The sequence below is a fragment of the Magnolia sinica genome, chromosome 9, assembly GCF_029962835.1.
Source record: "Magnolia sinica isolate HGM2019 chromosome 9, MsV1, whole genome shotgun sequence".
Classification (NCBI taxonomy): Eukaryota; Viridiplantae; Streptophyta; class Magnoliopsida; order Magnoliales; family Magnoliaceae; genus Magnolia; species Magnolia sinica.
The window spans coordinates 61324513-61342636 of record NC_080581.1 but is presented as its reverse complement, the minus strand read 5'-3'; the positions used below and the strand labels follow the sequence as shown (position 1 = coordinate 61342636).

The following is an 18124-nucleotide window of genomic DNA, read 5'->3' as shown; positions in this document are numbered from 1 at the left end:
CCTCCATCTTTTGGAAATCTTTATATTATTATCGCTGTAGATTATGTATCTAAATGGGTTGAGGCAAATCTATACCTAAATAATGACTATCGCACGGTCATTAAAATTTTAAAATAAAATATTTCATCTAAATTCAAAACACCTCGATCCATCGTAAGTGATGTGAAATCTCACTTTTGCAATAGACCATTCAAATCATTGATGAAGAAATATGGTATTTAGCACAAAGTGAGCACTCTTTAGTTGAAATATCAAATAGAGAGATTAAACATATTCTTCATAAAATGGTTAGCCCGGATAGCAGCCGATGCATTGTGGGTTTACTGTACAACGTACAAGACCCCTATTGGTATGTCAACATATAGGAAGGATGCCACTTGCTAGTAGAGTTGGAACATAAAGCGTATTGGGTTATAAAGAATTTCAACTTCTATCTTGACAAAGTTAGCTTGCTACACAAGTTACAACTTAAAGAACTTATTTCTTTAGAAAACTTTTGAGATATACCAAAAAGTCCTATATAATTCGAGAATTCATTTGTTTCTTAGTAAACCGCGATCTCTTTTCAACAGCCCCTTTAAAGTTAAAATGGTTTATCCTTATGAGGCCGTAAAGATAGAAAATCCGGTGAATGGTAATATTTACAAAGTGAATGATTATTGCCTTAAACCATTTGCTGAGAAATTCAATTCAGAGGATATGTCCGTCCCTCTGAATGATCATTTCTATCAGAACGAACCTTCTAGTTTGATGGAGGTCCATTATCAATTTACTGCTTTCTTAGTTTAGATTTATTTTGTTTCGTGGTAACTGGTAACCCCATTAAATGGTGGAAACTTCATGCCATCTCATTGATCTTCTTCAAGTGTTCTCTCTTTCTTTTACTCATTCCTCTTTTATTTTCTTTGTGTCATGTTATAATGCGTTGCACTTCTTTTTACATTGAGGACAATGTAGATTTTTGGTTGGGGGGTGAGATTAGATGAAACTAATTAGTATATATTTTTTTAAAGTTTTTCAGTAAAATAATTCAAAAATTTTCAATTTTTAGATTTTAAAACTCTTTTTGAAGATTAATATTATATGTCTGAATATAGTTTAAAATAATGAGAATCATTGGTCTAACAACTTGAGCATAGATGAAGGGAATCAAACTACAACTAACCTAAAGTCGGTTGAGCATAGTAGCATAGGCGGACTAGATTACACTACACCTAAGCTAAAATTATTCCAACGTATAAGCGTAGATAGATTGAATTATATAAAAACCTAAGCTAAGAGCTTAACTAAGATAAGCAACACTACACTATAGAGTTATGTAGTGTTAGGTTGATTAGAGTTTGGAGCTCTTTGATCTTCTTCTTATTAATAAAACTTCTAGGCAATCATTGGAGAGAGATTTTCCTAGCCACTCTCCATGTTTGGAGACATATAAACAATTGTCTGGATTCGTAAACAGTTGTGCCTTATCACACAACGCTATGTATAACTGTTGTTTGTCGTGAGTTGGTCATTGGTCATGTGCATGTCTTTAGTCTATTACATATGTGAGAGTTTTCCATAAAATGCCATGTTGATAATCATCATCACTTCTTTCAGTTGAATATGCGTTGTGCACGTGAAAATCAGCCAACTTAATATTATTGTTATGTCACTTTATAGACATTAAAATAGTCGTTGACTGCAAGGGTCTTTCCTACGCGGTGCTATAGTGCATTCATCAAATCGTTCACTAACTATGATTGTCTTTCAATTGTTACTTGTTATCGGTCATGCCCTAATGTAATAGATAACTTAATCATGTGAGTAAGATACGTTGCATGGGTTAGATGATGGTATTGGATGATGATAGACAGCTATGCTTATCTTTATAAATTAATAGTGATTTTATTAAGATCAAATTCATTCTTACCAACAAAAAAGATGAAAAATAATATGTTTGTCATTTACGGAGATTACTCTGCCACTTGATATCTTTTGTGCCACTAAATCAGACGCGGTCAAATTACAGACCAAAGTTCTACATGCACAGGAAAAGTATTAAAGTAGGAGCTATGATCCCGCGGTTCTTTCTCGAACTTTGGGCCATCCGTTATGGGAACCACAAAATGGACGGTGCCAATTCTATCATATCTCCTGGTGCGGAAGGCAGGTTGCCTGGAAGTTTAGCAGAGAAGGGTCTATTGATCTAGAAGGTCCAAGCCCACTTATGAGGTGGGCCACAGTCTGGCCCTAACCAAGCTTCTTAACCGCTTTAAAATTGAATGTCTACCTTAACTCAATGTATTAATTATCCACATTTTCCTCTAATCCAGCATCCGAATCATCCTGTCCGCCCGATTTTCATTCAGAAAACATTCTAGGTGGGTTCCACTTGATGAGCGGACAAGATCTCGTGTGTGCGTGCTCCACATTGGACGTCCGACAGGCCGTGCGAGTACGCTGTGCTGACCCTGGTTGCGAGTACGCTTGTTCTGGAGAAAAAATACCCCACGAAACACCTCCGCACCATTTCTCTCTCAGATCCAAATCTCTCTCTCTCTCTCTCTCTCTCTCTCTCTCTCTCAGATCTCTCGATTCCTCGCCTTCGTTTCTCCATAGCCCTCGATCTTCGTCCAGTTCGATCTTCCCTCCGATTCAGCTCTTCATCGTATCGGATCTAAACCGTCGAGTTCTTGACGATTAACAACGGATTCAGTCATGAATCCCTTCTCCTCGGGAACTCGGTTGAGGTAAGAATTATTTTCTCTCTCCTCTTTCTCTCTCAGATTGAATACACAGCATTCCGTGTTTCGATTTCAATATTGATGAGATATAGAAAAAAACTGAATATGCGTAGTACTTGAATTCCCTAGAATAATGATAATTGTTAAATTTCAGTTATGATTTTGCAAAATTGGCACTTTTCTCTTCCATAGATTGCAAAATTTTAAAATTTTATCTTCTCGAGTTGCATTTTTGGGAGTAAAACGCAAAATTGCAATGGTCAATGGACGAATGTTGGAGATCTTCATGAATGCATTTGATGCATGGAACCGTTGGAAAGCATGAATCAATGCTGATTGTACACTCGAGATTCATGATTAATGCACGGTGATCTCACCTGTAACTTTCTTTATTTATCAATTTCGGATGTGTTTGGGTGAGCTTCCGTGTATGCAGATTGCAATTGGATTTGTGTGTAGGGCTGTTAGAATGCCTCTCATATGTGAAGATAGAATGCCAGAGAAATGATTTGTTGTGTGCACTTCTGTAAAGTTGCATTTGGATGCACTCCTTAATTCAATTGCGACTACTAGTTTAATAGAGTAGAATTTACGACAGTTTCAGTCACATGACGTTCAAGTTGGACTCGAAAGGAATGTAGCTGCAATTTGCGGTATACTTCCTCATTATCGACATTAGGAAATGCCATTATAATTCGGTCATTTCCTCTTGACTGAATTGAATGTTTGCAATTCAATTCATTTGTGAATTCAAATGCACCCCAATTTTATCAATTCCATAAGGACTACTAGTGGCTTTGACGAGATGTGATTTATTGCATTGCATAATGTGTCATGAGTAGAGCACCCAATGTATTCGTAAGACTGTAAAGCTGACCAGGTAATCTTTTGAACTCTGCATTTTTTTGAAGAATATTAGATCATGTTTAGAAAGCATCTTATAACTCACCCTAAATGGGGTTGGCTACATGAATCCAGTTCCTCCATTCTGCTCTATCGAGGACAATTTAAGCATCATATGTTAAGAATATAACTCCTTAACCCCTTGGAACCCTTACTCTTCTTCCCACCTATTGTGTCCTTTACTCCTTTTGCCGTCGTCCTTTCCTTTCAAGATCTCTGCGTGGTTGTTTGGACTAGTTATTACGACTTAATCTTCTCCATATGCCTGCTTTTCCCAATCTCTAACTGAATCTAGTCGTTTCTTCCTTTTTCCTTCTTCATGTCAGCCCACATTTCTCTATATTTGCTACTTATTACACACTGCTACATTGATGTTGAGTCCTATGAGATGTTCCAATAACCTTATCATCCCACGAACTGATAATCATGATATTAAAAAACAATTATGTAATGGCCGTTACGTAATGGTAACGGTGGGACCTGTAATGCAATACAAGACAGTAACGCATGCTTTGAAAAAATTGGTCCATAACAAGTGAATATGGTCTGATACAGGTCAGTACATTTTATTCCTTAATTGTTTTTTGGACCATTGTGGAGGCCCTAATGGCCAACATTACGGCCTGTATCATAATGGCCATTAGGTTGACTGCTGCTGCCACTGTTACTGTTACTGAACACCTTGCTCATAATAGATATATCATAATTAGATGTAAGTGGAACCAATGAAAGATGTATTTCTCCCAATGCCAGTTGAACTAATCTTCCCTTTTTTACCCTTCTAGAAAAGAACTAATTTCCCTTGATGCTTTAAGCCCCAGTGGTCCCTTGTTTATATTTTGATCCAGCAAAACCCCTACTTAGGAAACCGGTTCTTAGCATTCCCTATGATCGAAGAGAACACTTTAGACCTGCATTTTTTTTTTTTTTTTAAATACTTATTCTCAATCTACCTTTTTATCCTTCTTCTCTTTTCCTCTCTCTCCTGAATTCATGTGAGTGCAGTTTCTGTGCATTTAGCCATTTACACAAACATATCAATGTGCATGATACAAGCCGCTCATCAAATGGACCCCACCATGTAGATTTCTTGGGCTAATGAATAGGTCAGCTCTCTCATTTAGTGGGCAATACATGCAAAAAAGAAATGGGTGGTTAAATGAAATTTACTAACAACACACATTTAGTGTATGTGTGTGGCTTAACATAGATTAGCTTGATTTGTACTCCATGAAACGGTCATGCGCCCTACTTGTTGAGTGGCTTGTATATTGCACTTTGGCATGTGTGGCCCTGAGTCCACTTGCAATGCAGTTTCTAAATACACTAGTGTTTCTCAAAGGAGGAATACAAGGAATTCTTTAGTTGCTGAGGTTTTCTGCCATGCGTTGACAATGCATTGTTATTGGGATAAGTAGGGACCACAACCATTGGATCTGGGATCTTGTTTTAACCATCCAAAAAATTAATGTTATGGGCCTTGCCATGAATGGACTCATAGGAAAAATCTCACATTGAAATATTTCAAATTTCATCCTTTTGATCTTCATTTGAATATGGCCATTTTATTACCCTTTTTTCTGCTTCATTGATCCAGAGTTTAGAATCTTCTGTGTGGGCAGTTAGCTTAGGAAGCATTAATGAGGGGTGGTGTGTCCTTATGATCTTCTCACTCCCTCGAAATGCCTTCTACCAAAATGAACTACTTAGCTTTTAGCTAGATTAGTGACGAAGATGATCTTTGTCTAGTCATTTTACAATATTTGAATGCTTAGGAAGGGTTTGGGAGCATCTTTTATTGCTCATTCCAAGGAAGGAAAATGCTAAGAATGCAACGTGCTTTAGGCCAATTAGCCTAATTGGAGCCCCATACAAAATCCTTGCCGAAGTGTTAGTGTCCAGGCTCAGGAGGGTTTTGGAATCTATCATCTCCAATTCCCAAGGTGCTTTTGTTGAATAGAGTCAGATTCTGGATGGAGATCTCATTTCTCATAAATGCATGCACATCAGATATGGAAAAGGTGAGCCGGTTATTGTATGCAAAATTGATTTGGAGAAGGCTTCTGAGAATGTAGATTGGGACTTTATAGATTAAGATGCTTTGGAGGATGAGCTTAGATTCGGTGTCTAGTGGAGAGTTTGAATTGGGAATGTGTCAGGTCAGCAAAATACTCAGGACTAGGTAGGGTGGTTTGCTATTGCTACTCCTTTTTGCCTTTAAAGTGGAAGCTTTCAGAAAAAAATATGTTGGAAAAGGTTGGGGAGGGAGTATTAGTCAATGGCTTATACTTGGCGAGGTTGATCACCAGGTTTTCATTTGGAGTTTGCTATTGACATGATCATCTTCTGTAAGGTAGATAGAGACTCAACACAGAGTCTTTGATGCATATTAAGGTGCTTCAAAGCAGTTCCAGGCCAGAAAGTAACTTATCTGAGATCAAAATGCTGGGGGTGAAAAGAAGAAGAAGAAGAAGCTAGGGGTTAAGGTTGGACGAGAACAGAGTGAAGCAGTTGGCTTCTGTTATGGGCCAGAAGGAGGGTTCTTTTCCTTCAACTGATTTGAGTCTCCCTCTTTGTTTAGCATCCCCATCTAAGTAGTTTTGTGATCGGGTTACCGATCGTATGGAGAGAAGCTTAGCTGCATGGGAGGGAAGATGTTTGTCCTTGGATGTCAGGATAACTCTCATCAAGCGGCTGTGGCTCCAATGCTGGTGCACTTCATGTTACTCTTTTGGTGCTCTGGGAGTGTGATGAGCAGATTGGAATAACTTTAAATAGATTATGAGTATCCCATAATCTTTTCATCACATGAACATGCTGGGTGCTATGCAAGCATATAATCCCATCATTATCCCACATACCACTGTGAAAACCAAACGGTAGAACAACTAGCTCCTCTTAGGATTCAACATGATTGCTTGGTTCAGCTATTGTGGTGATGCACTGATGCTCACTGGACTTAGGGACAGAAAATCTTAATATGTGCTGTGCATGAAGATTGTAACAATCCAGACATTTAATGTACTAAATCCAAAACATTTTATGTATTAAATCTGAAACTGCCTCTTTTTAGCTTAGGCCCTTTGGAGGTGTGTCTTTCTTCAGAAAAATTATTCAAGGATAAAACCTGTAGTAGACGGTTAAAGTGGATGATGTCCTTTGCTACACAGATTCATAATGTGTGCAAGTAGTTGCTTTGTTCAGGAAACCATTAAGATCAAATGTGTGTTTTAAATCAGGAAGGACTGATAACAATTCTAAGATTGATATAAAGGAAACCAAGTCCTTTTAAGAAAGATAAGGAGCACCTAAGACCAAACTTTTGTCATTGGTGCTGCTGCTATCAATTATTTGGAACGTAGATGCTCTTGTTGTTTCTTCCTATGCGTGGTTCTCTACTTCTTTGGTGTATGGCATTTATGATATCAGAGCATAGATTGTGATGAGGACATCAAGCACCATACCGGAGGAGGAGGGCTGAGTCGGTCTCCTTATGGCTAGACGACCATTACACGGGGCTCACTTGGCCCATTTCACATTCCTAGCCACGTTAAAGACCCCATGTGCAGGTTCGTGCATCATTGAAGACCCCACATTGAGAATATGCACGTGGGTTGCATATAGGAGCTTGATGGACACATCAGACTGTTGGATTGAGTGGATACGATGATCGGACCGTTGAATCATCATCATCAAACATCTTGATTGTGGACTCCCTTGGGCCATGAAATAGTTAGTTGTTTAGATTGTTTACATGCTTTGTTATTTTTTGTATAGCTTATATTTGTATTGAGATTAGGGAGTTAGGAACAACTTTTAATTTAGTAAGCGTTTTTATGTTGAGAATCTTATCTGAGAGCACCTTTTTGTAAAAGGTCCTTTCTAAGACTATAAAAGAGAAATGGGGTGTGTGAAGTCATAATGCCATTATTTTGAAAAAAAAAACTCAATGTTTTCTCTTCTTCATGTGATTTGGAGCTTGTGTGTGGTGTGATTCCATTCCCCATTCAATGGAGGTGCGAGGCTTCCATCTATCTTCTTTCTCTTTCTTTCTATCTAAAAAGAGGTATTTTCTTAAAAACTTCATCTCTTTTCTTCCATTCCTATCCAAAACCATAAAAACAATTTTTTTCTTCAACTTTTCATCATCTAACTTCAACCCCAACTGAAATCAACCATTAAGGACCCCAACACCCTAGCCAACGACCTACACGTGTGACCATATGGCCACATGTGCAAGCCCCTAGGCTGACCGTATGAACAATCCCTCAATCCCTTGATTTCCCTTGCTTCGCCCATTAAAACCCTTTGATTCCCCATCCCTAACTCTACCTAAAAACCCTAACCCTAACCCTAACCCTAGATTCTCTAATTCCTTAATTTCCCCAAATTCCCAAATCCTAAATCTCTAATTTCCTTAATTGACCCAAAATCCCTAACTTCCCTTCGTCCAAAACCTTAATTCCCATCTACCAATACCTAAATCCATCAATCCCCTTAACCAATTCACCAAATTTAGCCCTAATTTCATCTTTTCCTCAATTTCTAAAAAACCTTAATTCCAAAATCCTAATTCCTATGAACCCTAATTTTTCAAATTTCAGATTTTTCCATTCCTAACTCCAATCATAAAACCTACAAGCTAGTCCCTTGAGTGTGAAACGTGCTTATGCTAAATTGGAAGTTCTATCCTTCCATCGGACCTAGTTTTAATTGATTTATGTGATTTCTTAGCATGCGGGCATGTGATTTAGGTTAAATCATATTTTATTTCCTATTGTTTACTCTTAATTACGTGGTGGTTAACATCTTTTGTTGATTGAATTATTTTATGGACTCTTTCATAATCTCAACGTTGCATGCTAGCATTAAGTCATGTGTCCTGCATTAGATTGCCATAAAGATTTATGTGTTTTGAGTAATGGTGGCTGCTAATGGACGTAAATCATTTTAGTATGTCACTCATTTCTTGAAATTATTCATCTGATGTGTTCTTACTATTTTTTTAATTGCAGGGATATGATTCGGGCCATACGTGCTTGCAAAACTGCAGCTGAGGAACGTGCCGTTGTAAGAAAAGAATGTGCTGCCATACGTGCTGCAGTTAGTGATAATGACCAAGATTATAGACACCGCAACCTGGCAAAACTCATGTTCATCCATATGCTTGGTTACCCCACACATTTTGGTCAAATGGAATGCCTTAAGCTGATTGCATCCGCTGGATTTCCTGAGAAGAGAATAGGATATCTTGGTCTCATGTTACTTCTCGATGAAAGACAAGAAGTTCTTATGCTGGTTACTAACTCTTTAAAACAGTATCCAAGGATTTATGCAGATTTTTTACCATGAAAGATAGGATTTGAGCGGATTTGTCTATTTAAGCAGATTATATTTCTATATGTCAAGTAATTTGCTGGGCCACTGCTTTTCATTTATCTATATGTGATACTACTCATCTCTGTGATAATATTTAGAATTTAACCTTATCTATTATTAATATTTTTTTTGAAAGGTAACACTGCCGGGGCTTGAACCCTGGATCACTCGCACATACTACCCTGGCTCTACCAGCTCATCTAATGAGTGGGAGACACATTATTATTATGCTATGGAATCCTTGACACATGTGCAGAGACCTCAATCACTCAAATCAGTATATTGTGGGGCTTGCCCTTTGTGCATTAGGGAACATTTGCTCAGCAGAAATGGCTCGTGATCTCGCACCCGAAGTGGAAAAACTGCTTCAGAGTAGAGACCAAAATATCCGGAAAAAGGTAATTCCTCTGGTGAAATGGGTTCCTTTGGTTTAGAAGGTACATAGTCATCCTGCACATAGAGTGTTGGATAAAATGAAGTATTCACTCTAGTATGTTGGGTTCAAGCCTGTAGCTCAATGGGTGACAGCATGCATTTCAACATTGAGGTCTTGGGTTCAAGCTCACTTACCTATAAAAAAAAGTATTCACTCTAGTAAAATCTTTCTTGTTTTTGTTGCTCCAATCTGTCTTTATGTGTTTGGCATTTTTGGAATGTGTTGACATGTTGGCGTTGATGTTGGATACTCATTCAAACCTAAATATTAACTAGTTGCTACTGTTGGCTAATGCTGATGAGTATTGTGTTGAAATATTCTGGAAAGCATCATCAGACATTTTAATTAGGTTTTTGGTATTCTTGGGAATTTGGGTTATTCCATTGCAGTTTAGTTCCCGAGCGACCTGAATTCCTTAAATGGGCCAGCCATCGGTGGGTATTCAGGATTTTACCTTTATAGCTTTTTAACTGGGAGTTGCCTTCGTGATGCATATCACACCTTTATTTCGTTGTAGGGTGGGCATTCCATATTCATTGGAGACAACTCTAAGGGCCTGTTTGATTTTCCAGTGGACTGGTAAATACCAGGTAAAAGAGTAATAATTATTTCCCCGTGTATTTACAACATACCTGATTTGACTACTTACTTTTTTGACACGGAAACCGAAAACATTACAAAATATATATGGGTCCCACTGTGATGCATTTCGCTTATCCACACCGTTCATTCATTATGCCATTTGAATTTATAGTATGAGCAAAAAAATGAGGTATATCCAAAACTCAAGTGGACCTCACCATACGAAAAAGGGAATCAAATACTTACCGTTAAAAACTTTGTGGGGCTACTGTTTCTTTTGGTGTGGGCCACCTGAGTGTTGTATCTGCTTCATTTTTTGTCTCATGCTTCAAAATATTGTAGTAAAATAGATGGACGGAACGGATATATCATATACATTACCGTACCATTCAAAAATTAAAATTATCTCTTTTAAACTAGTTTCAATGGCAAACACGGTAAACCGTAATAATTACCTATTTCCAGTGTATTTACACTGGCTTCGAAAAAACAAACAGGCCCTAAGGAAGACAACCTTGAGTTCTTTGGATTTTGTATGTACCTCCAACTGAATCAATGAAATGATAACTTTCTGTTTCTCCTCTCTTGATTCTTGGTTTGGTTGTAGTCTTGGTCATGATTTTGTGTTTCTCTTCCTTTCTCTCTTGATTCTTGTTTTGGTTGTAGTGTTGGGCATGTAGGCAATTTTTGGATTGCTAGATTTTGGAGAAATTAGGTTTTTTTATTATGAGGCATCCATTTGTTTTTTTCTACAAGGGAGACAATGAGATGAAAATCTGCAAACTCGTGATTATTTTGGCTGCAACTGGACACCTCATGTATGTAAGAATACAATGAGAGTTAAAATGTTGAAACTATCCTTGGTCAGTCACGCTAACACAATGATAAAAGCAAAAGAATCCCCATGTTATCTTCGGTTTTATATGTCAGTTTGTCTAGTGGGTTGCAGTTTGTGTTTAATGAAATTCTTCATACTGCGAGGCAAACCATTTTGTTTGCCAATGTTGGCAAGAGGTGAATCTCACAGCTGATGTCATAGGTAAGAGTGGATTAACCATGAGGCCATTTGTATTGTGAATTCGTTCCCTATGTAGTTTTGCTCTTCTCTCTCTCTCAATAGCATATATATATATATATATATATATATATATATAGAGAGAGAGAGAGAGAGAGAGAGAGAGAGAGAGAGAGAGAGAGAGAGAGAGAGAGAGAGAGAGAGTAATGGTCTCCTGCGAACCATCCAGAGAGAGAGTAATGGTCTCCTGCGAACCATCCCGCAGGATACTTTGGTGCCAGTCCAATTCCCACTGCAAGAGGAAGCAGATTGTGTAGTAACTCACTATGCTTAGTGTACTGAGTAAACTCTATGAGGTCTATTTTGACTTATGTATTTTATCTGCTCCATCCATCCATTTTCCCAAATAATTTTGGGGCTTAAGCCCAAAAATGAAGCGTATACAATGTCCAAATGGACCACACCACAGGAAACGGTTTACTTTAACTTCTACCGTTGAAAATTTCTTGGGGGCCACAAGTTTTGGATCAAGCTTATATTTGTATTTTCGGTTCATCCATGTCTGTATGAACTTATGAATAGGTTGGATGACAAATAAACATCAATGTGGGGCCTAACAAGCTTTCAACAGTGGAAATCATTATCCCCACTGTTTCCTATGGTATGATCCACTTGATCTTTGGGTATGCTTCTATTTCGGGCTCAACCCCTTAAATTAGATGGAAAACGGATGTACGGCGTGGATAGACCACATACATTCAAGGTGGGGCTAACTGAGTTTACTCAGTACGATAAGTGCGTACCGAGTCAGCGTACTGAATGACTTAGTACACAATCCAATTTCACCGCAAGAACCTTTGTGCGGGCACGGATTGGCTACTGACAGGTTGAATAGCGCAACTGAAGTGACGTAAGCAAATTCTATGGCCCCACCATGATATATGTTTTGTATCCATGCCGTCCATCCATCTGGAGAGATCATTTTAGGGTAATATCCAAAGAATGAGTCACATCCAAAGCTCCAGTGGACCCCGCCACAGAAAACAGTGGGGAGAGTGACGCCACCGTTAAAAACTTCTAAAGGCCACAAAAGTTTTCGATCAAGCTTATATTTGTATTTTCCCTTCTTTAATGTCTTTGTTAACTTTTAAACAGGTTGGATTTCAAAAAAACATCATGGTGGGCCTTAGAAAGGTTTCAATGGTGGGCATCAATCTTCCCACTGTTTTCTATGGTGGGGTCCACTAAAGCTTTGGATCTGCCTCATTCTCTGGCTCATGGCTTAAAATAATATCTCCAAATGGATGGACATTGTGGATACGACACATACATCATAGTGGGGTCCACGGAACTTGGTTATGTCACTTCAGTAGCGACTCTCGCTACTCAACCTGTCAGTATCTAATCCGAATTCCGACGTCGCCTTTGTGCGCTCCATCTCCCTATCCTCTTGGGAACTTAGATAGGGTGGGCCCTATAGTAATGCATACGTGAAATCTACTCCGACCATTAGGTAATTGTTGGAAATTTAGCTGTAGGGCTAAGATAACATGTAGATTTATGCTTTAGGTGGGCCACACTAAAGGAAACAATGGGAGAAGGGATGCATATCATTGCATTTTTACATGGTCCATCGTACTTTTTATGTGAAATCCACTCCAACCATTAGCTTCATTGAAAAAATTCATACGTGGGGTATAACAATTATACCCATGCTTGATTTATGTGGGCCAAACCAAATGACACAGTTTGGATGGTGAGCATCCCCATGCCTATTCCTTTCATGTGGCGCACCATAATTATTGATGTAGCTGATTTTTTTGCCATATAGCTAAACATTTTTTTTGCTAACCTTATGGACAAAATGGATTTCACATACACATCATGGTGGGGCGACTCCCAGCCCACCCTGGTTGGTGTGCAATGATGCCGACCAAGGAAGTAGCCCGTGGGTGCTTGAGCAAATCAAGATGGGAAGAGCTTTGCGCGAGCAAATCATGATGGGAAGAGCTTCGATGTGCCTCATAGTGATGTGTATTTGAAATCCACTCCAATCACAAGGTGTGTGATGTGAATTTAGATATAGGGCTAAAACATTATTCACTTTCATAATTCAAGTGGGCCACATAAGAAGAAATAGTGCAAAGAATATCCCTCATTCAAATTTTTTCACTTGGTGTAGCCCACATAAATCACTCATGGGCCTAATTTTTCATCCCCATGTATGAATTTTCATGAAAAAGATAATTGTTGGATTGGATTTCACATAAACATCACTGTGAGCCATGTAAAAATCCAACGGTAGGCATCCCCTCTTTGATTGTTTCCCTTGGTGTGGCCCACTTGAATCATTAATTCGGATGATTTTTTAGCCCTATGGATAAATTTCCATCTATAACATAATAGTTGTAGTGGATTTCACTAACTTATTATATTACATCCACCTTATCTAAGTTCCCAATACCACTGGGAATTAGACCGCACCAAAGTATCCTGCGGGATGGTTTGCAGGAGACCATTACTCTCTCTCTCTCTCTCTCTCGATATATATATATATATATAAACAAAAAAAAGAAAGAAGGAAAAAGAAAAAAGAAGGGAAAGTTAATCTAGAAGGCTTTATGAAGATATACTCTATCTATGGATATTGAATATTCTTTGTTTGACTCTGCGAGTGGTCTTCACTGCTCTCTTGGTACTGTTTTGGGGCTGTTTGCCTTCTTTTATTGTCATAATCTTTTTCTTTTCCTCTTTCAAATTTTAGTGCCTGTCACATTTATTTTGATCCATTTGTGTGAGCAAACAAACTCTTATAGGGGCCCACTTCAGTGGCATCCTCATTGTTTTCTTGAGACAAGCTAGGAGATTGCAATAGCATTTATTTTATTTTCTTTTGGAGAAAAAGATGTGTGACCTTGGGGCTCGTGTCGAAATGATGAGATGCTGCATGGTGCCCTTGTCAGAGTTTCCTACATGATATCTTTTGTAAATGATGGAGAAGAGAAGAAAAGAAGAAAAGTGAGAGGAAAAGGAGAAGGAGAGGAGAGAGTTGAGAATGCTCTGCACACCCCCATGTCTCTTTTACTATAAATAGGGCAATCACTTAATACAAGAAAATTATAACTATACCCCTTTGACTAAAACATAAAATAAACCATAGCCTATGGGTCTAAAGACTAGCCCAAACTTATGACAAAGGCCCAACATAAACCCAAACATATGAGGACCACATGACTTATGAGTAGAGCTGTACTTGAGTTGAGTTAGCTCGGTCAACTCGCTTGACTCGACTCAGAAAGCTCGACTCGCCTTGTCTCAAAATTGGATTCGAACTGAGTCAAGCTGGTTTTTGGAGCTCGAAAAAATTTCGAGCTGAGTTCGAGCTTGCTTGAGCTCGACTTGACTCGGATCGAACCTCAACTCAAATTGACTCGGATCGAACCTCAACTCGAATTGACTCGGATCGAATCGGCTCGGTGACTCGATTATTTTGATATTGATGCTGCTCGCCAAGTGTTTGATGAAATGACTCAATGTAGTGTTGTTTCGGGTGCATACATTCTCCGCAGGAACGGCTGGTGGCGAGGAAGGAATGGATATGAAACAAATCACTATGTTTCGAGTGCATACATTTTGCTCATATCTTGATTTTGATATTGCTTGCCGAGTGTTTGATGAAATACCTGTAAAGTGTTGTTATTGTTTTGCATTCCGTGAGAAATTGAAGATGCACTTGATGTGTTTGATAAAATGTCGCAGAGGCTCGAACTGGCCCGAGCTGTTGACCGAACCGAGTTGAGCTGGCCAGTCAGGCTTGAGGACCGAGCCGAGTCGAGTTCGAGCTGGGGTTAGCTACTGGCCGAGCCGAGCCAAGCCGAGCTATGCCAAGCCCAACTGGGTTTGAAACGTGTACAAGTCTACTCATGAGTGACCGTGGGTCCACATATGTGGCTAGGGTGCCCCACACGTGTGGTCCTAATGCTTAAACATACCCCCTCAAGCTTTTATATATATATATATATATATATATATATATATATCATGGATGCCTAGCTTGACAAAGAACCTGTCTAGATGAGCTTGACTTGCATGTCTACCACTTGATCTTGGGACTTAACAAATGACGATCATATTTCCTTGTTAGCAACCTTCTCTCTAATGATGTGACAATCGGCTTAAATGTGCTTGGTTATGTCGTAATAGATTGGATTGTTGGCTATATGAGGTTCTACTTGATTATCACAATACAATCTCATAGGGGCATCCACCATGAACTTGGGCTCGCATAATAATGTCTTCAGCCAAGCAAGTTCGTAAGTTGCATGAGCCATAACCCCGTAGTTTACTTCTGCACTAGACCGAGTAACAACGTTTTGATTCTTGCTTTTCCATGTAATCAGATTTCCTCCTACAAACGTACAATCTATGGTCGACTGACTGCCTATAAAAAGGAAAGCCAACCTAGTCTGTGTTAGGAAACCCTTATACTCAAAGATGTCCATTTCGCTTGTAGAGAATTGCACAACGAGAAGCTCCCTTTAAATATCTAAGTATGCAATGCACGACCTCCATATGAGACATACGAGGAGCCTGCATAAATTGACTAACTACACTGACTGGAAAAGAGATGTCTAGTCATGTAATTATTAAATCGATCAATTTGCCAACTAGCCAGAGATATCTCCCTAGATCATCAAATACTTCCTCTTCATCTATACTCAACTTTGAATTAGTATCCTATAGGAGCTTCAACTGGCTTAGCTAACAGACCTGTCTCTTCTAATAAATCCATCACATACTTTCGCTAAGACAAGTTAATTCCCACATTCGATCTTGTTATCTTAATACCCAAAAAGTATCAAACATAACCTAAATCCTTTGTATAAAAGTGTTGCTGTAAGAACTTCTTTAATTGAGAAATACCTATGCCATCAGTGCTAGTACCAATGACATCATCCACATATACAACTAACACAATAATAACTGGATAGATTTTTTTTGTGGATCCACTGTGGATGCTTAGGTTCCGTTTGGTTTAGCTAAGAGGTTTGCTGAGACCTACGTCCGACCACAAGCCGATTTTGCTTTAGGTCGAGGTTGAGAAATGGGGCACGAAACCTTTTTGGTTTGAGTTGATGTGGCTGGAGGTGGAAGGATTTGTAGAAATGACGATAGATTGGTGGAACTCCTTTCAAGTGAATGGTAAGGTTGGATTTAGGCTCCACAAGAAGCTGAAACTTCTCAAAGAGAAATTAAAGGAGTGAAGCGAGGTGGTTTTCGCAACTAGAGAGTTGATGTTGTTGGAAATTTGGAAGAACTTCATGTTATTGATCTTAAGGAGGAAGGAGACGAGGCGACAGACGAGGACATCGAGAGGTGGGTGGTGTTGGGGTTAGAATATTCCAAGTATCTCAAGGAGGAGGAAATTAAGTGGAGATAGTGTTCGAGGACCTTGTTGCTCAAGGATGGTGATAAGAATACACACTTCTTCCATTATGTTGCTTTGGCTAGAGCAAGATGCAGGCTAGAGCAAGATGCAATTGTATCTTGTCATTGGTAGTGGATGGCTCTAGACTTGAGAAGAAGAAGGTATGTTAGGCTATAGTTGGATATTATCAGAGGCTTTTATCCAAAGAACCTTGATCCCGACCAAGGTTAGATCTTCTTCATTTAGACAAAATCCTCGAGGAAGCTGCTCGTTTGTTGGAGAAGTTGATATCAAAAGTTGAAGTCAAAGAAGTTGTGGATGATTTAGGGAGAGACAAAGCTCCAAGACCCGATGACTTTCCAATTGCTTTCTTTTAGGTCGTCCGTAATGTGGTGAAAAGATGTGTTGGATTATCTGCAAGAATTCTTTCAGGATGGAAGTTTTTCAACCGAGTCGGGGTCTTCTTTTATTGCCCTTATTTTGAAGGTCGAAGGTGCGGATGGGTTGAAAGACTTTAGGCAAGCAGATCTGGTTATGGTGGACAATATGCAGGAAGTGGTAATGTGTTTCAAGGTGGTTTCTGGGTTGAATATTAATGTGGGAAAAAGTGAACTTCATGGAGTACATGTATTTGAAGAAGATATCCCAAATTTGGCTTCCTCCTTTGGTTGTAAGGTTGGTTCTTTCCCTTCTTTTTATTTGGGGCTCCCGTTATGATTTAGGAAACCTGCAATCAATGTTTGAAGTATCAATATCTCTACAAGTTTCGTTGGCTGGAGATATAAGAACAATATTGATATTGCCGATAAGATCATTAATAACTAGAAATGTGGGGAAACACGGGGAAAATGATGGAATTTTTAGCGAAACTTCAGGAGCTACTAAAATACACATTTGCATATTTAGAAATAAAAAAATTGCAAAAAGAATGTGTACATCATCAGCTTCCATTTAATGGGGGCCTAAATGCACGTGACATCATAAGAAATCAATCCAATCATCCCATCCATCCCATCTAACCATCCAACCATCTATCCAACCTTCTATCCAAAATATCCATCGATATTTCATAATATCGACAACACACGATATTTCGCCAAGAAATCATTAATAACTGGAAAGAAAATGAAAGATTGTGGTCTTGATATCGCGCATGTTGTGATAACGATAATATTGAGATATTGTTAATATCATCAATGAAAAATTGAACACTGCATATAACCATGTGCCCATAAAAATTTTGAAATGACGTTTTTTTAATAAACAAAATTTTGGTGATATTGATGACTTGGCGATATTAGTGATACAAGTGACACATAGAATTTACATAGGCATAAATATTGGTGATACTTATTGATACATTGCTAATACATGGATTTTCTAATACTACTAGTGTTATCAGTATCCCTGCTAGTGTTATCAGTATTCTAGCTGGAGATAACAATCATATCGGGGATATTTCGATAATATCGGGGATATTACAAACAATGCCTGCGATACACTTATGGGATTAGGTGACAGAGAGAATCGAGAGAAAACTATCCAAGTGGAGGAGTCGTAACCTCTCTCGGTGGCCATTTAACCTTGATAAAGGTGGTTTTTTGAATATGCCGATCTATTTTATGTCCCTCTTTAAATGCCCTCAAGGGGTGTTG

At 38.7% G+C, this 18124-nt stretch overlaps 1 protein-coding gene across 1 annotated transcript in view; it reads left to right on the top strand.

Annotated features, from left to right (window-relative positions):
* Nucleotides 1-2514: 2514 nt before the first annotated feature.
* Nucleotides 2515-18124, top strand: part of LOC131255501 (AP-1 complex subunit gamma-2-like) — a 101910-nt gene continuing 86300 nt past the window's right edge. Inside the window, exons 1-3 of the mRNA XM_058256242.1 lie at nucleotides 2515-2732; nucleotides 8645-8947; nucleotides 9265-9406. Of these exons, the coding sequence (XP_058112225.1) occupies nucleotides 2701-2732; nucleotides 8645-8947; nucleotides 9265-9406 (477 nt within the window). The 5' untranslated portion in view covers nucleotides 2515-2700. The remainder of the gene's footprint in view (nucleotides 2733-8644; nucleotides 8948-9264; nucleotides 9407-18124) is intronic.